The sequence below is a fragment of the Hetaerina americana genome, unplaced genomic scaffold (genome assembly GCF_022747635.1).
Source record: "Hetaerina americana unplaced genomic scaffold, ioHetAmer1.1.p SCAF_10, whole genome shotgun sequence".
Lineage (NCBI taxonomy): Eukaryota > Metazoa > Arthropoda > Insecta > Odonata > Calopterygidae > Hetaerina > Hetaerina americana.
The window spans coordinates 27,039,950-27,063,992 of record NW_027286070.1 but is presented as its reverse complement, the minus strand read 5'-3'; the positions used below and the strand labels follow the sequence as shown (position 1 = coordinate 27,063,992).

At 33.0% G+C, this 24,043-nt stretch overlaps 1 protein-coding gene across 1 annotated transcript; it reads left to right on the top strand.

The window, feature by feature from the left end:
• The first annotated feature begins 1,779 nt into the window (after positions 1-1,779).
• Positions 1,780-23,439, top strand: LOC139700022 (cGMP-dependent 3',5'-cyclic phosphodiesterase-like). The gene is made up of 15 exons (XM_071598460.1): positions 1,780-1,994; positions 2,270-2,482; positions 2,573-2,689; positions 2,950-3,194; positions 3,294-3,403; positions 4,308-4,456; positions 4,884-5,026; positions 6,120-6,345; positions 6,423-6,607; positions 8,044-8,172; positions 10,989-11,124; positions 13,393-13,510; positions 13,597-13,766; positions 18,113-18,258; positions 21,481-23,439. The coding sequence occupies exons 2-15, from the start codon at positions 2,393-2,395 to the stop codon at positions 21,671-21,673; spliced, it is 2,157 nt and encodes a 718-aa protein (XP_071454561.1). The 5' UTR covers positions 1,780-1,994; positions 2,270-2,392; the 3' UTR covers positions 21,674-23,439.
• Positions 23,440-24,043: the final 604 nt, after the last annotated feature.

Genomic DNA, 24,043 nt, shown 5'->3' with positions numbered 1-24,043 from the left:
AGTGCTTTAGCCAGTTAAGCTACCGAGGCGTCTTCTTACACTCAAATTTTTTCCCCGTCAGAAATTTTTATCCCGGTCAAGGTGAATGATTTTTACATCATGAAATTGTTACATTGTAATCCATTTGGTTTTCACCTTCAAGCCTCCATTAGGTTGCTTAGACCACGGGTTAACTGCCAGGTTTCATTGGTGATACTGTTCATCATTACATTAATTTTATATTTCAAAGCTTCCTGATGATTTCGATTTCACTTTTAAAGTATTCAACAACTTTATATTCTTGCGAACCAAAAACGTAGTTGGAACAGCAATCTCATCTTTTTCGATTGTTTAATCATTTACACTCGTTTCAAATGAGGTAACTCCGTTTTTACGCTTGGAAATTTTTAAAATTTCTTTATATAGTTGCAATTACATAGTTTTGTATTACTGCAAAAAAGAATAAAAATATTGCATGTCCTCCTACGCTCAAATTTCACGATTTCCTTTTTTTAGCGGATGCGAGAAAGCCATTGAATGGCATGGAGAGTTATTTTATATTACTAAGTTCGTAATATGTTCAAAATTCATGGATTATTGCGTCGTTTTTTCATGTAGTTAGTCAAGCTAGGACATTATCTGTCGTGTATGCTTGTGACCGCTGCTCAAGCGCTCTCCCTCTTATCAAAGAGCAGTCACAAAAAATTATCTGCTGCAGCAAAATACGTAACAATACGGATATTACGTTTGTGAACTGAGGAAATGAATATCACCCATAGATTATGCGTTGACATTTTCCTTCTTTCACGACCGAAGCTGTGTTTATTTGTTTAGAGGACATTAAAATTCTTATTCCTAGTAATGAGCTTGCGCGTTACCTTTAAGGGTGGCCTATACTGCTCTAAAAATTGGGTTTATGTTATTAAAACACCTCTCTTAGTTATTGTTCGTATCTATCTTTGAAAAAACTATTTGCGTAGTTAAGGTGTCATTGATCTCGGAGGGCAGCATTAGCTAATAATTTAAAAGCTCAAGATTTTTATATAGCAGTTATTATTTCATTTGTTTATTTCATTGCTACTAAAACTTTGCAACTGTCAGACTGATGATGTAGCTGCCATAGATTTTTATCCCTTAGAACAAATTGACCCTGCGGTAACTTTGTGTGATTAAGAGGGTGTAGTGCAAAAATGTTTGCCATTGTTTAATTCCGCAATTATGTATTCCCAAATTGTATATTCCCACAAGTATGGCAGTTTTTCAATCATAATCCATATTCGTATTAAAACAGCTAAAAATAACATCTATTCTTCAACTAAGCACATTTTCACTACTTCCGCCTCGATTTAGAATTAAGCCTGTGGTGAAACAGCCCTAAATGTATCATGAAATATCGAATAATTAGCACCAAAGTCAGTTAAATATTTATAATGTTAGCTGTCGTTTAGACTCCTGAGATATAAGTTATATAAAATAGTCAATTTCAATGCAACAATTTCAGAGTGTAAAAATCATTCGCCTAGTCAATGTTTAATTTTACCAAAGATTGGTGAATGTATAGCTATCACCCAAAAAGATCTAACATCTCTCTACCTCACAGGTTGACAAATGAATTAATTCCAGGATCATCATTTTCGTTGCTTGGTGTTCATCGACTCAAATTTGGAGCTGCTACATCCAGTTGCGTAATGGAGAGACGCGCTGGATCGATTGCCATTGGCCAGCCCCCCACCGATTCCTATCTTGCTACCACTCCGCGCGCGACGCTTCGTCTCAGTCGTCTGCTTGTAGTGAAGCGGAGTGGTTCTTCGTTAATTGTGGTGATGTGTTGCTTTCATTTCAGCCGTTCGTGGTGCATGGAATTCTTAATGGATATAATTGTGGTATTGTAGTTTAAATTTACCATCAAAAATTAAGAGTGAATGTAACCCAAAGCGTCTCATTTGTGAGTTTTATAATAGAGGGGACTTAGGGAGAGACACAGATCAGTGACGTACGGTTAGCCCTGCGACGCGGTGAGTACAACTGGTGTTTCTCCGTGATATGCATCCGTTCTTTGTGTAAACGCCCCAGTCCGTCGAAGTGACACAATATTTTCGATGTTACCATGTTTTTTTCATTTCATAATATGGGTTTAATACACATTGTTGAGGTTGTTCTTTAGTATTAAATTTAAACGCCAGTTTTAATGGCTAACAAAGTTGTGTCAAAGTTTCTGTGTCTGTTGTACGTCAAATGAGCTATGTTATGGTAGACCTCACGTATTTGTGATTAAATATTTTTGTTTCAGGAGATTTATTCATTCAAATGTATGGGCGACGTAGTAAATTTCCGGTATGCATTGTTTTGCACGTAATTCAGTACTTAGAAAGTGATATCTGAATTCAGAACGTGATACAACTGAAACGAAATAATGGCCCAAGACGATAATAAACTTCTTCGTTTATGTTCTATTTTACACGATAAAAGTAGCGTTGAACTTCAAATTAAAGTGAATAGCTACGTAAGTAGTATATTATTTTTTAATTACCATTATTTATTATTCTCTTTACTTTTGCTGATGCTAATTATACTTTTTCTTCATTGTGACCAGCTGATGCAAGAAACAGGGTCTAAAATAGCCTTTCTGGCGACAGTGTTATCGGAAACGGAAGAATTATTAATTCAAGTATTAGGAGATAAAGTATTGGAGGAAGAAAAAAGGTTTTCGGTCGGTATTTTCCTGATATATTATTTAGCGTCATGTTTATTTTATATCTTTAACGGACACCTTTTATAATTGCAAACTGTTTTTATTGCTCCTAGTTCTCATGCATATTTCCTGAGTTTCCTAATTGCCACTATATTGTATCTTAATTGAACAGAAATATAAATTTGATTAAGATATTCATTTATCTCTTTGTACTGATTTACAGTTTGTTAATTACTTGTCCTTTTCAAATTTTAATCATTTACATCCAAAATTTTCAGGCAAAAGGTCATACTGTGGGAATTCCCCTTATTAAAAACTCTCAAGTCTCTCTACACGATTTGAATGAAAATGAAAGGGAAGAACTTCAGTCTTTACTGGATATAATGCCACAGACTTTTTTGGCTGTCCCAATTAATCATGCAAACTTAGAACAAGTTGCTATTATTGCTTATATCGTCGATTTTCCTGATGAAGATGAATTTTCTTCTTCAAAGTACACAGCATCAATCCAAGAGTGTTTTCAGTAAGTTTCAACTTCCATCCATACAATTATAATTTATGGTATTGAAATGATATGAGAAAACTACAGCAAATTTATTAAAATTCTATCCTGTGTATTCAGGTATACATTAGGAATTATTTTAAATACCCTGTCATACGAAGAAGAAAAGAGGTTACGCATCCAGTGCCAGTCACTTCTTACTGTTGCCAGGAACTTATTTAGTCATTTGAGTGAGTATATTGATATGTATTTCAATTTTGAGTTACAACAGGATATGATTGCTTTTTAATATATTTTTATACAGAGTGAACTTTGGACACCTCAAAAACTAATTTCTGAAAGTAAAAACAAAGTACTCTTGTTTAAAGAAAGTATATGCATATTAGAATGGAGAATTGGAAATTTCATATTTTTTAAAGGTACCTAGTTTCAATAATTGAAGTTACAAAATCAAATCAGGTATAGGATAAAGGTGTCCTCTCAAATGTATAATTCAGATGTACTGTTACCGTTTTAAGTACTGTGGTGTATTTCTTTCATTGTGACAGTGACTAGCTGGTTGGTTCATGGTTATTAGGAAAATAAAGCTCTTAGGGACTTATTTTTACCAGTTTTCATCATTTTAAAACATAAGATGCAGACTTTTTGAAAACTATTAGTAAATTTTGCAGTAAAGAATTTGAGTCATAAAAATTGGGATTATTTATCACTGTAATTTTACATTTAATGTTTAATTTTAACAGTGTATTCCCTATTTAAAATAGTTAAATGTTATTAATATGAAATTCTTAGCTGTGCATATAACCCTTATAACCTATATATCTCCTGATTATTACTTTGTTGTTTTTTTGTCACTCATGTTGTTTTTCAGCATGAACAATTATTTATTTTTTTAAGTTGCACAATTGCATTTTCATTAATTTGAACCTATTTATCTTGGGTGGATTCTCCATTAGTTAGTTCACTAGATTGCCTCTCTTCAAATTTTAATCCAGATGTTGTTGTTTTACTATCTCATAGTACATTTTTACCATAAGAATTAACTGTAGAATATGGAATCGGCCATGAGAATCCCATTGGTTGTGACCATTCCAACTTAAAACCTTTAATTTGGGCTGTGCGTTTGGTTTCCAGGTGACATATCTGACCTCCTGCGGGAAATAATGATGGAAGCTAGAAAATTGACTCAGGCAGAGAGATGTTCTCTCTTCCTCTTAGATGAAGAACGTGATGAACTTGTTGCAGAAGTCTTTGACGGAATCCCTGCTGTGCCAGGCAATGAAGTTAGTATAGTTTTAATTGTTATATTTTACTATTATTGCATTTCTTAATGACGACTAGTGACACAATTTTTGCAGTTAATCAAGTTTTTCATTTCTATTATGTGTTGTGCTCTTGCTTAATTCCTCATGCTTAATTTATTGATTCTGTCTCATTTATGCTCTTCATTTAACCATTATAATAAAGTTGCTGAGACACTTTTTCATTATAGTCAAGTCTGGTGAAGATTTGTTTCCCATGATTTTCTCAATTACTTCTTAATCACTAAAGTAATCATTCATTTCATCATCTAATTCATCTCTTATAATTTATTTCAAAGGGCTCTTTAGATATTATTTATTTTTATTTTTTGCAAATTTCGAGTTGACATATTTCATATGAATCCTACTTATTTCTTTCATTCCTTAAAGGAATACCATTTATTTATAGAATGCACCTGAGGTAAGGATTGCAAAAACTCAAGGGATAGCTGGACATGTGGCTATGACAGGCGAGCTTCTCAATATTCATGATGCCTATGCACATCCACTCTTCTACAAGGGCATTGATGAGACCACTGGTTTTAAGACCAGGTCAGCTTTAAATTTTATTAGAATTATTTAAAATAAACACTCCAAATATTTTATATACATATATGTACACATTTACATTATGTATATATGTATGTATGTGTGTGTGTGTGTATATATATATATATATATATATATATATATATATATATATATATATATATATATATATATATATATATATATATATATTTATCTTTGTGTGTGTATGCAAAACTTATGTGAAAGTCTCATAGATGTAAATAATAATGTATATGAAGTTAGCACTAGAGCAAAAAGGCAAAAACTCAGGAACACAAATAAGAAAAGACACTCAGTAATTTTGATTTTCAGTGGTGCAAGGCACCTTTTGGTGTGTTTTTGTCTATGTTCGCTTGTCCTAATTTAAATAAATATAAATAATTATATATATAAATAATTATATATATAATTATTTATATATATAATTATTTATTTATATATATAAATAATTATATATATATATAAATAATTATATATATATAATTATTTATATATATAATAAATATTATATATATATAAACATTATATATATATAAATAATTATATATATATATTTATAAATAAAATTATTTATATATATAAATAAATAATTATATATATAAATAATTATATATATAATTATTTATATATATAATAATTTATTTATATATATAAATAATTATATATATATATATATATATGAGATGTACACATATGACTTATGTTTAAATAATGACAAAAAGTGATGCTTGAAAAATTTCAGATAACATTTTAAGTCTACCTTTTTCCAAAACCAGTTCATTTTTTCAGTAATTTACATAAATATTGAGCTAGAATATAAGTAATTTTTGGTTGAAAAACATTTCATCAGTGCCTGGAATTGGATATCTGAAAGATAAGATATTCTTTTTGTTCTTGCTCATTTACATTCTCTGTTTTCATCTTGTGTTACAGCTTTTAATAATGTCAAAATATCGAGAAAGCTCATTGTTTTGTATAACTTATTTCTTGTTAAAGTGATGAAACTATGATTTTGTTATTAGTTTATGTAAATAAATTAAATAGTCTTACTAAGTGATTCTCTCATGATTTTTAGGAACATTCTCTGTATTCCGATAAAAAATGAGGAGCTGGTTATTGGAGTGGCACAGTTGTGCAACAAAATTAATGGGGTACATTTTACATCATTTGATGAAGAAATCGCCCTGGCATTCAGTGTGTATTGTGCCATAAGCATAGCACATAGCCTAATGCTCAAAAAGGTTCAAGATGCACAGTCACGGAGTAAACTATCGAATGAGTTGATGATGTATCATATGAAGGTAATTTGTTGTTTTGTTGATATTCCTAGTTCCTTGAAGTGAAAATTTCTGATAATTGCATGCATATCCATTTCAAGGTCAGTAATGAGGATGCTAGGAAACTTATCAGTAACATATTGCCTATGCCAGGCCCGGAATTTGCTGAGTTTAAATTTTCACCAAGATCTTTAAATGAATCAGAAACTACCCATGCCCTAGTGTATATGCTTGAGGACTTGGGATTAGTCCAAAGGTGGAGGATAAAGAAGGAAACACTAGCCAGGTAACCAATTTAAATTTGTGGACTGTTTTTGTTGATGTTCATGGTGCTTTGAATTGGACTGGAATTACCGAGTACAGTCATTTTACAAAATAATTTTAGTTCAATAGCAAGTTTCGTAAATTATTTGATGTCTTTATCAGGCTAATAATAATTTTTATGGACTCAAAGCATGTGTGTGCTATTTTTTGGGGGTATACTGGCTAATGCATACAGAATAATGTATGTTATAATTCATGAGGACCCAGCTTACTGCTACCTTGTTTTGATTTCTGAAGCAAATTTTTTTGTATCTGCATAATTGGATATTTCTGTGAATGAAAAAAGTGAAACCTGCTATTTTACTGATATCTTATATGGTTTTCCTCAATAATTGTGTCAAATGTTCAATTGAGATTAGAGAAAAGTGAGAATTTCTGAAAGGAGTGCAAACAAGTTTTAGTTAGTGAAAGGGAAAGAGATTTGCGGTTATTATCTGGAGTGGATGGGAAATAGTTCATGAGGCTTAGTGCTGTGTTGTTTTAATTTTAGGAGGAAAGGTTACCAAATGAGTCTCGGGCTATGTACAGGAAGCAATGATCAATAATAGAAATTATATTCACTTGGAGAAGCTATAGAATAATAGAATTCACAAAAAAATAATTTTCTTAATATGTTTTTTTAGTCATGTTGGATCATATCATTATTTATTGCTCACTTGGTCATATAGTTAATGCATTTTATATTTTGTCATCCTTGTAAAATGCTCATGGCATATTTTTTTACTGTCATAGTTGAGAGATTCTCCTTTAAAATTATCCTAATTATGTATACTGTACTTACTCATTAGTATGACATTTGTCAAAATTTATCTTTCTTTAATCTACTAGACTTGTGCTTCGAATTTGGTTTGGCATAATAATAGGAATGCTTAAATTACACCAACTTTTGACTTTTTATTATGTACGTATATTATTGTTGTGATAGAGGTACCATGCTAAGGTTACCATAATAATATTATAAATCACTATCAGATTTAATTGTCATGCCCAATTACTTACTTATATTTTTTCACCCCTGAACATTAAATTAGCAGGTAGTGCATAAAATAAGAATCAGGGCAGTATTATTTAAGTGCATTCATGCAAGCTTAGGCAGGCATTAATATATATCTGTGTTGTCCTATTATTGGTTGATTTTATGTACTTTTTTATTCTCATCATAGTAACAGGCATGTAACCTCCTCCCAACCATGTAAGACATCAACTTCAATTTCAGTACCTGCTGACCTTTTGTGATTTATTTATTTACCTTATATGTGTTACAATTTATGTACTTTCATTATTTTCAAATCAGTTAAAGAATTAAATCTTCAAGATATTTCTAGAAGTATGTTATAAATATTCTTTCATCACAATTGTGCGAAGGTTTTCATCGATATATCCAATGTTTTTTTCCAGGTTTATATTGTATGTGCAACGAGGATATAGGGATCCGCCATATCACAATTGGATGCATGCATTTTCAGTTGCTCATTTTGCATATCTCCTCCTAAAAAATCTCAAGCTGATGGAAAAAGGCCATATAACGTAAGTAATAGTTGTATTTTAGTTTTTATCCATTGATAAGATAAGTTCTAAAGTCAGCAACTATCTCTTCAGATAATTTAGTAGTTCATTAAATTAATATGTTAATGTTCATGGTTGGATTTAAGCTCTAAAGAGAGTAGCAATCTCAGATATGCCACAGGTATTCAGAGTTGTCCATTGGTTGAAACACTGGTTTTCATGTTCTGAGGTTCTTAGGATACTCTTATTGATTTCTTGCAGTAATGAAATTGTTAAGCGTGGGTTGTCATAATGATTTTGCATGCATTTATCCAATTATCATTAGATATTTTCTGTCTTACTAATTTTTGCCACAGTCTCAGACAGCCTTTAAATTTCATGAAGGTAGTGAGAAACCTTGGCATTAGTCTCCCTATAAGTCCCACCTAACATGACCATATTGAAATCTGCTTGGTTCATTAATTTGATTGGAAAATAACCCCCAAGTGGTGGAAAGGAACGTTAGCCAAAGTGAAGTCATGTAGGATAAGGACATTGAATGATTGCAATATTGCTGGGAAGCTGGAATATGCAAGGCTTGAGATTCTTAGGTTGGTGTTGACATAATACGGATCAGCAAAATGGAGAAGGTCAGGCTACTACTAGAGTGGCCCATGTGTACAGGATAATGTACTACTTTACAACTATAGCACTGATGGCAAGAGTAGACACTATGCTGAAAGAATAATGGTGAAAAGATTATGACATACTGGTAGTCAAGTAGATGATCATGGTGAGAATAGAAAAGGAGCTTATAGACATTCTGATAGTATGGGTCTTGAAGCAAACATCCAGCAATACTAAGAAAGTACAGTATATTAATAAATAGGAGCCCTTAGTGTGATTAAAAAAAAAAACCTTATCATAATGGGTGATTAGAATGCAATAATTGAAAAAGGAAAGAGTGCATCGCTCAATTTTGAATCAGAAAATGAAATACTAAAAGATAAAAGTTGGCCTGAGTTCTGAAATAAGATAATATGCTTGTGAATACTGTTTGAGCAACATTGATGTAAAAGAGATTCATGGAAGTTGCCTATGGACAGTACCAAGTCAAGTGAAGCTACATGCTGAACAGATTTGGAAAAATTATCACAGTAAGATGACTTTGAGAAGAGTAATATTTAGAATGCTGAATAAAGTGACGTCTGAGGTGCATTAACAGTGTCTACTGACACCTGCATTCAAAATACTGACATAAATAATCAGCTAAATAATGTGGATGTTACTGAGACCCCGTCTCAGAAAATCAAATATTTGAATCAATGGAAGAAGTAATTAGTGAGGCCTTAATCTTACTAGGGATATTAATAGAAAAAATACAGGTCTACCAGCTACTACCGCGTGTGGCATTCAGGGACTCAGGAAGTCCTATTAAAAGGTCAAGTGGAACAAATTTTCAAAAATAAACTAGTTGGCATGGGTTATAAGGGCAAAGATTATTTTGCCATGTATGCTAGAACCAAGTTTTGCCCTATGTGCATGCATGAGAAAAATAAATGTGAAAAAAAAGGTTAAACAAGGATGTAACCTCTCTCCAGCCCTGTCCAACAAATATTCGGAAGAAGCAATAAAAGAATCACAAATAATAGGTATAAGAGGAATTAAGATGGTCAGAGAAGAAATGAACTATCTGTTACAAAGATTGCATTGCTGTAATGAGAGAGAATCCAAAAGATCCACAGGTTTCGGTGAACAGAATGAACTAAGTGCTTTAAGGATATAACATGAAAATCAACATCAAGAAAATATGCTTTCTGAGTGTGTGATAAAAGGAGAGAAATGGAAACACATAGAATCTTTAACCTAGTTAGTAAATAGTAAAACATGACATGGAAGGAGCTCCACAGATATCAGGTGGGGAGAGGTTTTCTCCCAGAAGAGGTGATTACTATCTACGAAGAAGATAGTTTAGAAAGATAAAAGCATTATATTAAAGCATTCATGGAGAAAATTAATAAATAAAAAAGAGGAAGAGGAGACTTTAAAAAGGCAGCTTTAACTTTTAGAAAAGTAACTTTTCATCAGTTTTTATGTTGCATGATTAATTTTTTACACATTTTCACAGAAATAAAAATATTTTTGTTAATTACCATTTGGATTGACCCAAATGTTATTGCTCCAACTTGTTTGGAATTAGTCTCTCATGCTTAAACTTTTAATTTAACTTTGTTTAATTTTTTTTAAACTGACTTCCTGAGATAACTTTGACAGTTTCGCATGTTCTCTTAGCTGTGCATTTTCATGTGTTCTTGAATTTTGAAGAATAAAAATGAGAAGCTTAGGATTCTATTTATCAAATTTGATGTGAGTGACAAGTTATTGTTGTATTGTTACTTTGCAATCTCTATTTCTTTGAGAATAAATTTTCAAAAATCAGATTGTGGACCAAATATTCTTTCTCCATTATGGGGTAAAAATATGAAGATTAAAAAATGGCATTTTTTATGCTGTACCTTTTGTAGTCATTTTTTTCATTGTGTGAATTTTTTTCAATTCAGGAAATGTGAAAAAAGTATTGTATTTATTATTGAATATGATTGCATCAATTTACATATTTCTGCTGTTTATTAGGAACAACTTAAGATGGACCAAGTTTTTTGTCAGTAAATAATGAGGAAAGGCTAATGACAATTATATTGATTGATCTAACCTCATTTCAGATATTTTTTCAGCAAATTTCTATCTCCATTTACTTTTTTTAAATTATTGTTTCCCACATATTTTATTAAATGAGTATATCTTCTGTCAGGCTTGTGCTTTTATGTTGTCTGATGAAGTTTTTTTTCTGATTTCAGAGAGTTGGAAGGGTTTGTTTTTATAGTGGCTTGTGTATGCCATGATTTGGATCATCGGGGGACAACTAATTCTTTTCAACTAGCGTCTGACTCAGTCCTCGCTGGGCTTTATAGTTCAGAAGGATCAGTTATGGAGGTAACTATTTCCAATATCTTCTGCATATTGGCATTTACAGGATTTAAGCAAGAGACAACCATGGATTTCTAAATTAAGTTCATTCACTATGTTGTCTCAGCTAATTTGGTGTAATTAATGTTTATTCATTCTATTTTGTCTATTCTGTGTGGAATTCCATTAGGTAATGTTGGTGGTGTTTTATTGTTTGGCATTTGTAGAATTTCTGCCCATATACACATATGAAAAACACATTCTTTTTTGCTCCCTTTCTTATCCGTCCTCAAGAAAGAGGAAGTATTGATCTACTGTGTTGCTTTGAAACAAATTCATTCATGAAGAGTTGCTGCTTTTTGCTGAATGTGTATTTCACAAAAGGTTTTAAAAATATTCTAGCTCCTCTAGAATTTTTGTAAAAGTGGTCATGTTATTTCTGTTAAACTTTTTTTTGCAGAAAACATACTGCTTTGCATCCAAATTGAAATCCCTTTTTGTTAGTGTAATGGATGAGCAAAGGCAGAATATTCCCACATGACTTTATCTACCAATTGGTGGTGTCCAAAAAGAAACAAGTCAGTAACAGATGGTGTGACCCAAGGCATTTTGTCGCATTGAATATTCATATCTGAAAATTGCAGTGGACATTTGATCAAATAATTTTAAGGTTGACATACATATATCACTTTACATTTCTATCATTTATGCATGATATAAAAACTGAAAATGTATACCGCATCAGCAAGTCAAAGAATATTGACAAATTTAGGGAAATACTTTCTATCAGGCAAATAGACTTTAACAGCATTTGCCAAATACCTCTTGCAGTGGCTTGCATGGTTTTAAGAAAATGTTGGTGAATGCCCGTAATAACTTTGCTTACCTCCAAATTTCATATCAAAATCTATTAAATTTAATGTTATCATTTTTATGTAGCATACTAGTCGTCATTGGCATTATACTTGTATCATTTATATTGTTAACTAGTAATCATAAAGCAAATGGAAAGTGAGTTTTTTGGTTATTAAATATGTTGATATTTAGTTAGCAATAGAAGAAATTAGCGAACATCAAATCTAAGTTATAAACTCTGAGCTTCCAATAGAGACTACTTGATAAAACTACAGTATGTAAAAAATTTATCGCAGCACATTTTACCAACTGATGGCAATGCAAAAGTAATCAGTCAATTGCATATTGTTTCATTCAAGATGATAATCTTAACTAAGTCAAAAGTTAATTCACAAAGAAGTATTCACAGTTGCAAGCCCAAATACTTGATCTTGGACTTGGATCTTTTCCTGCTAATTCTTCTCCATTACTTAAAAAAAATGTTGAAAAACCTGAAGTTTGGTTTGGTTGGCTAGGGTTGAGTTCACCTCATTCTGAGCCATGGAATGTGTAGGTCTTAGTGTGAGCACACTTAAGGTTATGGGGTCAGTTCCCTCCTCTTAGCCAACTGCAATTTCTCAGAAGAACTGGCAACAGAAAAATCACAGAGCAGCATTGAAATTGGATGTGGTACAAAGTCACTAGTAATCAAACTAATCCTCCTGGTCAGTATCCAAATACAAGTACACTGTCCTCTTGGGCAATTTTAAAAACCCTTAATTTCTCACTATTTCCTTGGGTATCAGAATGGGAGCTTATGGATTGTAGCAAAATGACAGTAATCTAAAAATAACCTGCTTTTAATAGATTAAATTTAGTTTTGAGCTTTTGTAAATTAGGTGTTAGATTTTTGGGGATGCATCAGCGGAGAATATACAACTTGAGCATAGCTAATACGAGGGTGGTCTGAAAAGTTTCCGACCTAACAAGGATAACAGACACTTTTTCTGAAATTTTCTGAGGTTTGAAACTTTTCAGACCACCCTCGTAAAATAATGAATACAGAATAACCAATAATTCCATGCGTTTCTCATTCTTTAGCCCTATTGCCTGCCTACCTTTGAAATTTGGCTTGGAATTGTATTTGAGTTACCTAATATATTAATGGAATTCACTCTGGAAAAATTTTGGACCTCTTTCGAACTCTACGAGATAAAGCAAATATTAATTCAAGAATCCAGGAAATTGGAGATTTGATTAACTCTGCTTAACTGTTTTCTGCCTATTGCACTTATTCTTTGATCAAGAAGATTATGAACAAATGTGATGATTTTTTTCAGGACTAATTATCATTCATTCATTTTATGGGACATTTTGTTAATATATAATGTTGGTAACTTCTAACAATGCTTTTGCTCTGATTTCCTGTTTAATTCTATTTTTTGCATATTCTAATTTCAGAGGCATCACTTTTCACAAGCAATGTGCATTCTCAACACAGAAGGCTGTAATATATTTGAAAGCCTCCAGCAGGCAGAATATAAAAGATGTTTAGATCTCTTGAGGCACTTGATACTCGGTTAGTTTAAGAACTATATAGGCTTATAATTAATCTGAATTGTTCTCCCTGATTCATGTATCTTAATGCTTGACTTTTATTTACAGCCACAGATTTAGCACAGCACTTACGTATTTTCAATGAGCAGAAAAAGTTAAGCAATGAGGGCTATGACAAGAGTAATGAACATCATCGCGGATTATTGCTATCCCTTTTAATGACTTGCTGTGACCTAAGTGACCAAACAAAGTCCTGGAGTATTTCAAAAAAGATAGCAGTAAGTATAATTCCATTCATTTAAATAACTGGAAATGTGGTTTGTTTCTTAATTCTTAACATTAATTTTTGGAACAGGTTTTGCTGATGTTTTAGGATATTTTAGGTATACATAAATTTGAAAATCTCAATGTTTTGTACTTTCTATTTACGTGCAATATATAGTACTCTTAGAATCGACAAATAATCATATCTGCAGTCAGCTAATTAAGTAATGTGGGTAAAAAATAAGAGAAACTTTACACTTCCACGCACTTTTAATGTTGTGAAGGATCTCAGGTTTTCCCGGCGTATGGTATTCAAGAAGTTCTCTCGGGTTTCCCACCGGGTCAGGTTGCAGTACACCGACGTTTCGAAGGCTGACTCTGCCATCGTCTTCAGGGTGAAGTGATCGTCGAGCGAGTGTGTGGAAGTGTGAAGTTTCTCTTATTTTTTACCCTCATTATGAAAGAATTCCACAAAGTTAAGCCTGAAACTCTTAACTTAAGCTAATTAAGTATTTCAATCCATCCTGGAAGCATCCATGCCTCACTTACACCCATGGTCAAAGAGAATATGTATGGAATTTTTTCCAAATATGTTGAATTTTAGAATGCATAAAAAATTTCATGGATATTTTAATGCTTAAAACCATTCTTTTAAAATGAATTAAACTCATTCTAGATGTATAAATTATAATTTTTACCTCATAAAAGAATGTTTGCCCTATTTAGATTAGAAATCTTAAAAGAAGGATAGCAGGCATTTCTCAAAATTGTACAAAGTTCAGTGCTTTCAGTCAGGATGCTTCACATCACTATGTAAAGCAAAAAGTACCTAACTCTTTGATGTCCTGCTGAATCACAGCACATCATCATCTCCTTCAACTTTCTTTTTACCTCTGCCACTTTAATCTATTGTCTCCAATCCTTGGCACTCCTTGACATTCAATTCTCTCCTATGAACTTAAATCTGTGCCTCTTCATCCTCTCCCTCCCTAATCAGTGACCAGGGTCACAAAATGTACTGTATAACCATATACTGGGCATTGTTAGTAGTGAGTTACTCTTGTACTAGTCTTCATTACAGTAGGGCTAAGTATATAATATTATAACATAGGTAGCAAACATACCACCCAGTGCACCAGGAACAGCTGTTTTCCTAAAACACCACTGAGAACAAGGGAGCACATCTTACAAGTGTTCAATTCCTCTGTGTTGACTATTTTAAGAAAGTACCTATGAGAATGAAATCATTTCTAATCCTCCCTCTGTCCATCCATCCTTGATTCTGTAATTTGAGTCAGCTATAGTGTGGGAATTTAGAGGTTTGAGTATGTTTGACAGTTCACATGAGCCTTGTGGCACACATCACAGCCACAAACATGCCGAGATCTGAAAATGACAGTAGCAATATTTACAGTCCTTTATGCTAAATGCTAGCTTCAATGTTTTTCAATTAAGAACAGTTTTCTCCTTGATTCTCTACCAGACAGCAATAATATGTTAATTTAAAGTAAAATATGATAATACAAAGATCCACTTTATTATAATAATGTGGCCATCTGCATTCAATTGACATTGTTTGATTCTTTACTTACCTGCTTTGCGTGTGTTTAAAATTTCTTCTACTACAGGCCAATATCTATATAAACAGGACTATAATAAGATTTCATTACCAATTCAACACCATAATGTTGCTGGCTCTTCAGATGTTTTATGGCCTCAATGAGTGACAATTTTCAACTAAATATAATTTTAGCTATCACTATTGCTTAGATGCTTTCAACATTTTGCCGGCCCCGGTGGCGGCGGGGTAACGTCCTCGTCTGCCATTCCAAGGGTCGCGGGTTCGATTCCCGCCTGGGTGAGTTTCCCTCCATCTAGGGCTTGGGTGTTTGTAAATGTGACATTGTTATCGTTGTTAATAGTTCGATGTAAAGGCCTAAATGTGCTGTTTTTGGACTTATACTGAATAAATAAATAAATAAACAAACAATGATTTCTATGCATAAATGCTTGAGTATTTTAATTTTCCTTCATATTTCAAGCTTAACAACACATTTTCATGGGTGTGCCAGGGAATACCTACTGGTGTAGATATCACTTCAGTGACAATTGAAATTTATTTTTCACCATCAAGGTGATGTCATCTGTGGGAAAATAAATACCAAGAATTTTTAAATTTCTTCCATAAATTTCCAAATTAAACTTCAGATTGGTTCCATTGATGCATTCCTACTCTTTCATGTATATCGTAACTTTATTATAAATCATTAATTATACTTCTGATTCAGCCTTCTCCTCCTTTGGTACACCACTGCAGATATATCTGTACTCACCCATCTCATCCATCTCTTCTTTGCCCCCACCACCTGTACCCTATGAATCATCAGAATGTACAATACCTTCCTCTACATCAAGTGTGTTATCTATGGGGAACAGACACTAGTACTACTTAAGTTTCTTAGTTAATTTGGAAATTAAATGTGCTGTGAAATACATGTACGAGGGTCATCCGGAAAGTAGTACCCGTTCGTGCCGCATGAAGTGCTGACGACGCGAGTAGCCGCTGGACGAGGTCAGATAGCTTCAGTGGCTTGTCTGCCTTCTCTGAGCCAAGTTGCGTGACGCTAGCATTGCCTGTGTTGTTTCTGTGATTGTTTACAATGTTTAAAAAAATTGAGAACGCCGCCAGTTGTGAAGTGAGGGCAGTGATTAAATTCCTCAATGCAAGAAACGTTCGCCCATGTGATATTCATCGCCAATTAAAGGAGGTGTATGGAGACAATGTAATGGACGAGTCGTCTGTTCGGCGGTGGTGTCGCAACTTCAACATGGGGAGGGGGAACACACACGACGATGAGCGTTCGGAGAGACCGTCTGTCATTACAGACCAACTGGTGAGCTCAGTTGACGAATTCGTGAGGAACGATCGGCGCGTCACAATTGATGACATCTGTGAGCATTTTCCCAATGTTTCTCGAACAATTGTTCATGAAATTGTTAAACACCATCTGCATTATGCAAAAATTTGTGCAAGATGGGTCCCTCGCGTATCTCAATGAGCTGGCGGCGAAGGACTATGCAGCAGGAATACAGAAACTTGTCACACGTTATGACAAATGCCTTAATTTGCTTGGAGATTATGTTGAGAAGTAGTTTAAAGTATCCTCTTTCAAATAAAATTTTTTATGTTTGTTAATATTTACTTTTGTGTCTTTATTTCACGAACGGGTACTATTTTCCGGATGACCCTCGTAGGTAATTATTGATCACTTTAAAAAATGTAATTCGAATGGTATTCATTGGTGAATAAATGAATTAATTATTGTATATACCCTGAGAAATTGTATGTTTGTAATAGAAATGCTAATATTTTATTCATTTCATGAAGAACCATGAATGTATCATTTTCCAGTGTCCAATTTTTTTCTAAAGTTTCAAAAAGAAGCAATTAGTCAATTTTCCGTTGTATATACAAATAGTATTCTCAGAAATACATCAATTTGAGGTCAGCTAATCTCTATAAGTTGTAAGTAGCATTTTATTTGTTTTGAATTAGGAATTAGTTATAAATGTAAGCTAATGGCTTTTTAATGTGAAGGGATTCAAAGAAACTATTACAAAGTCATGGTGAATGCACATCTGGAAAACCCATTAAAGGTGAAAATATTGTTGATTTATTGTTTATTGTTGGTTTATTGGCTTAAGAAAGATAAATTGCTGACTTAAATATCATTGATGGAGTCGGCCTCGGTGGCGGCAGGGTAACGTCCTCGTCTGCCAATCCATGGGTCGTGGGTTCGATTCCCGCCTGGGTGGGTTTCTTCCACCTAGGGCTTGGGTGTTTGTAATCGTCTCCATTGTTATTCTTTGTTAATAGTCCGATGTAAAGGCCAGAGTGCTGTTTTCGGACTAAGTCTAAATAAATAAATAAAATTGGTTACTAATGATATCAACTCCTCTTTATTATTGTTCATACTGAATTATTATTTAATAGTCAAGGTCTGATTGAATGGGACTTCATCATAATGTAATCACATGGATAGAAACATCAGTTTGTTTCTATTTTTTTTGTGTGTCAACATGTTGAAAAGACTTAATGCAACAAAGTATTGAAACTTGCATTATTTTTTTACATCTTGCCCATCCTCATGCTATAAAAATTGCAAATTTCAAATAAAATATAGCCCTGATAGATACCTCATATGTATAGTTAAACTTGGTTCATATGTAATGATATGGAGATAAATTGTAATGATTTAAAATTGAAACTTCTTTGAGCCTTCTATGGTGCAGCTAAAATTTTATTTTATTGTTGATAATAAAATTTAGTATTGCTATTAAAATACATTTTTGTTTACAGGAATTGATTTATATGGAGTTTTTCTCACAAGGAGACTTGGAAAAAGCAATGGGTAATCGACCATCAGAAATGATGGACAGAGAGAAGGCATGTATACCATTCCTGCAACTACAGTTCCTGAATGATATTGTTCATCCTTTGTTTACGTAAGTATAAAATTCATGGTTATTATTAATAGATTGAAATGACAAACAACATGTTATTGCAATAAAGTAAGCATACTATCAAAGATTTGTCATTTCTACCAAGTTATAGTACATATAGAAACTACAGGAATAAGTATTCAAGATTCAATTATTTTATTAAATTACTAAGTGATGATACCATGGATTTGATAGGATTAAAATTAATCCTTGAAACCTGGTACCATGTTTAAATGTACAGTGCCATTAATGTTCTCCAGAATAATAAATTTGATGTGATTTGGCAAAGACCTGGCCCCTAGCTTTCTAGGCACTGCAATCAGAGTGCACTGTTGTCTCCCCAGATATATATTTTATTTCTATAAATATTGTATATGAGTATCCAGCACATTATTATCATTTTTTCATCAATTATATTTGTAATGAATCATGAATAGAGTTTGCTCTTCCATGGTCTTCTGAAGTAAAAATAAGAAAGTTTGTCTATATTATGAAAGATTTTATCTAGTTCGGTATTCACACAACTCTTAACAATTGAAGAATACGTATTAACAGGAATCAGGTTGACTATATAATGACACGATTATCACTTTTTATGGGAAAAATATTTATTTTGAGAAATTTAGTGAATCTGTCTGTCATTTTGATATAATTATTGAATAATGAATGAGTATTTTACATGCTTCACAAATTGCCATTTTTGAATGATTGCAAACGTGAATATTAAGATGGAGTTATTCTCAATTTAAGTACTTCTATGATATCTTTTCTTTCAAAACTGTTGGCTTTTGGACTGCATGTCTTCATTAAATAAAATTAGATGATATATGCTTGCTTCAGGACCATGTCAGGAGAGCTTGGTTAGACATTGATACAAGAGCCAGAGTACCTAAAAGTGCTTGGAATCCATTGTCATGAAAATTGGAGCACACGCATAGTCTTATGTTTTGACTACATTTGGCTGTGTGATGTCAGAATCATAAGGTTACCAAAGAGTGTCAAAGAAGTAACAGAAAAAATTGAGTCATTTTTTCTATCTGCAGTCAAGATATAAATTTCTTACCTGTTCAAAAACCAGTCTTCTTTTTTCATCCCTCTCTTTACTGCTCTTAAGTATGTGGTGGTTGTGTTTTTATAACTTTAACAAGTGAGAATAAAGGGAATATGGCAGTTTCAGTGTGTAGTCAAACTCTTATTTCCACTTTCTATACAAAGTTATTAATACACAGGTTGTTCAGCCTACAATGGACATCCTTGTGTGATGGAATCCATTAATTTCAAGGGTCTCTTAACCGCATGGTTCAGTTTCACTTTTAGGTGGTAGGATTTGATAAAGACAGGTATAATTCTAAGTAACTGTGGGAGATGCCACAGTAGTGTATTCTAACGGATTCATCTGCTAAAGTGCATTAAAATGCAACAATTTCAAAGGGTAAAAATCATTTGCATTGACTGGGATTCAAACCCAGATGCATCAAAGTACAACAGACTGCCCGAGTTGCATAATTGGCTAAAATAATCCAGGGATTTGTATTCGATGCCTGGTCAAGGCAAATGATTTTTTAAACTTTGAAATTATTACATTGTAAAGGACCAGCATGTTTGGCATATATGTACTTATTTTATATTCAAATTCTGGCATAAACTCTTAGTTGTACAATGAGACCCTCTGCAAACCTCTACTAGCATATGTAAATACCTATATAATTTTTAGAATGAGGCAAATATTAAAAAAAGTTAAATGCAAGGTATTGGAACACCAAATTATCAATTTTGAAAATAATATGAAAAGGGAGTGAATGTTCAATCAGATATAGATGTAGTCATTTGGTTGAGATTTTCTTATGGTAGAGGAATGAAAGTTATAACTCCATGTTATTATTTTTTATGGCATTGGTATAATTTTAGAATTATTCTAGTGGAAGCATGATTAACCCTTATTTTATTTTGTATTTAAAACATAAGAGTAATGTAACTATGATTACTAAATAACATTCATGAATGATATTGCATGAAGAGTAATTTGTAGCAAATATATCATTCATTTTAAACACCACAATTGCATCGGTATACATGAAAAATGCCTAGGGATTCAAGAAGATATTGTAAGACTATATCATGGTAAGGAATAGATCAGGAACGGCATGATGAATTCACAGTTTCCCAGGAGAGAATTAGGGTTCAGATCATTATTAAGTAATAATGAAGCACTAAGTCAGATTCAAAGGAATAAAATAGAATAATATCTAGGAAATGGAATGATTAAGTATTGACCAAAATGATTAGAAAGGAGTATCAAAGAATGTAGAGAAAATCATGAGTGAGGAAAGGGAACTGGGTACAATAGTAGAAAAATGGGAATATATAAAATAAGGGATATCAAAAGCTACAAATGTAACTACAGGAAAAGTATAAGACAGCCATGGATTACTGATGAGATGATTCAAGTCTATCTTCAATTCCACATACTTCTTTTCTCCCTTCATTCCATCCAAAATGCCTATCCTATTCCTTTCCCTTCCTCATTTGCTCAGTGCTCTTCTGTCTACCACAGCCCTTAACATCCCACCGCCAATCAAAACACTCTTCATTCATCTTTCTTGCCTCATTTGGATTTCTCTTAACAATCCTCATTCCTCCCCACCATAACTGACACTCCCTCAAATGTTTTCCTTTCAGTCCACTCCAGCTTTTCAGAGTAAGAAAAAACCAGGCATTTTGGATTGAATTCAGGGAGGTAGAAATTATTCTGAAATAAATAATGAACTATTATAATATGTAGTATAGGTTTTGAGGATATTTGGAAATAATTGAAATAAAATAATTAAGGCTTAGGTGTGTGTACTGTATAGGTGTATTGAAAACCTACCATTACCTGGTAGACTCTCCCAATAATAATGATGAAGAAAAAAATTGTGATAATTTTGCATCTGCGAAAACTACATTAAACCTTCTTGGGCCTAATATAGTCAAATCTGAAATGCAATTATAGGTATAAAAAATAGCAGTCATGTCCATTGCAAGAGTCTATTTAGGGTCGATGTCAAGTTTTGACATTTTTCATCAAAACATATGGATTTCAAGCAAAATATGAAACCAGGTCTATGTTAAGGATATTCACAAATATGCAGTAGAAGTTCCCACTTAGGGTTATTATTGTGAGGTTTTGGTGTAAGTATGCTATTTTTTTTGTTCTTCCTAACACCTATCTCATATTTGTTTTAGGTTACTTGCAGAAATGTTCCCTGAAGCTGAATGCCTAGTTAATGCACTCAAAATAAATAAAAGATGCTGGGACACTGCATGGGAGCTGTATTCAAAACGTTTAACAAAAGCGAGTTCATCTATGGCAATCTTAGAAGATGAACAGCTTGAGATAGAAGTTATCAACTATATACAAACAAATGAAGTGGTGTAAAAGAGGGATTCAAAAGCAAACTATTGTCACTGTATGTAAGAAAGTGTGTTCACCAGTTTAGCGGCATTTAGGGAGTTTATTTTACAATGCATTTTATTTTATGTATGACTCAAAAGCTTCTCTTTCATCACCGTCTACACCTTTCATCAAATAAACGGGAGATGTAATAGAATATGAAAGGCAATAACATACATTAAGAACATATCCACATAGATTTAACAGAGAGACATAATCTCCATCAGTCAAAAATATCATGCTCAACTCTACATTACATCACTAAATTCAATGAATTTCATATTTTTGTGAAAACTTACGGTCTAATTATCTGCTTCATGTTCACCCGCCTGTCATAATTTGGTTTATTGTTGCTGTTTTTTTCCTGAAAAAGAAAGCTATAATAGAACACAATCATGAATGACACCAATGTATTATTTGCACTGTGTTGTTTAGTAATTGGAGGGTTTTGATTGTGTGGATGCTTTGAAGAATCAGATACATATTTTGCAGTTTGAAGTTTTATGGTGCTATAGATGTTTTCACCTAAATATTTGTGAATGTTTTTTGTATTAATTGATTATTTAATTCTCAATTGAAGATGAATTTCATTCTTAGACAACTATTCCAAAGTGAGGACAGCTGATTATGGTTTTGATGATCTACAGATAATATCTCTTTAATTTATGAAGATAAATTTTTAAATGGTGAATCTGTTGATAAATTTTATGGCTATTCACTGGAACTGACTAGGCAATTTTTCATCACATACACTTAGTTAAATTTTCAGCCAAAGGAGCTCCAAGTTGTGAAAAATTAATTTTATTATTTCACCCTCTATAATTTTGTTTAGAAAATAATTCGGTGTGTGACATTTTGTTTAATTGGTGAAGGCCAATGATATCTGTTGCTGCAGGTACACATTCAGCTCAGAGAAGATCTGCATTACATTACCTACTTAAAGGGACCACCAAATTGATTTTGGGAGCAACTGAAGAGGGAAGACGTATATATAGCATATGGCTTGAAAATTCCAAAATTTGTTTTGCTTTACCACAAGATCTGTAACAATCAAAAATAAAGAGGTTTATTTAATTTTTGAACTAGAGTATTTAACTGCTGTTTTGTGTAAAGATATACTAACTTTGAAATAGATCCAAGAATAATCAATATCAAACTAGAATACTAAATCAGTTGCAAATATTTATTCTGCGCAATCATTATGGGTTGGGTATATTTTTTAATCTGAAAATTGTAATGCTTATTTAAATCAAAATGACTAATATAAGCCAAACCTTTACAATTGAGTAGCCATTAGTAATTTTACCCAATGAATAGTCCATTTACTTGATAAGAATAACACTATGCCATGACAAAGCAATGGATCATTATATATTTTTCTCTATGCAAATGAATTATAAAGTGACCTGCCTAATTGATGAGCATGTACCTTGACAAGCTCCTCAAAGACCCTGTTCCTCATACTTAAAGCATTGCAACAGTCTGGCCAGCTTAATGCATCTATGCATTTATTCACATGGCCCCAGCCAGAAAATGTTTCCACTGCTGTCATAGTATGAAGAAAAAATACCTACATAAAGGGTTTATGCAATACCCTATAAAGTATGTGGCTTGCTAAGGTAGTATTAAGGCCTGGTCATAAGGCATAGTTAAAGAAAGAACACCACTATCTGAGAGGAAAAATTGTGTCAAGTGATATTAAATTGTGATTCTATGTGAGGTTAAGGCCAATTCAGTTAAAAAATAAAGGATTCCAGGAGATTATTGTACAAAATTATGTTGTGCCTTCTGTGGTAATCTGCATATCATATCACCTTGTGTAACACTTTCGCAATTGGAGGAAAAGAGTGCAGTAGTGAAACATAATCAATGTACAGGTTTTTCTCTTGGAAATACTCCATAGAATGGCATCACTCATACCTTATGTACTGGGTATGAACATAAAATGAAGTCTTCAATAATATAATATGATATTTCAGCAGTCATATCACCTTTTTCAGCCTTAGGAAAATGCTGTTGTCCGAGGGGAACGGGATGGTGTGGTTGCTAATATACTGGCTTCCCACTGAGATTGCCCAGGTTTGAATCCTGGAGATGGTGGATATTTTTCAATGGTATCCCTATGTGGGGTGCTTTGTGGAGAGTACTTTGAGGGAGTACACCATCCATCAGATGGGACGTCAAACTGCAGACCCCTTGATACCTTTCGTTAAGAATAGGCTAATGCTGATGCCAGGTTTCTCTCCACCCTTCCTTTCTCATCCATCCGTATTGGCACAAATGACCTTAGCTGTTGGTCATCTCCCCTAAAACTACTAATACTGTTCTCTGAGTGAAAGCTGGTGGGATGGTGAA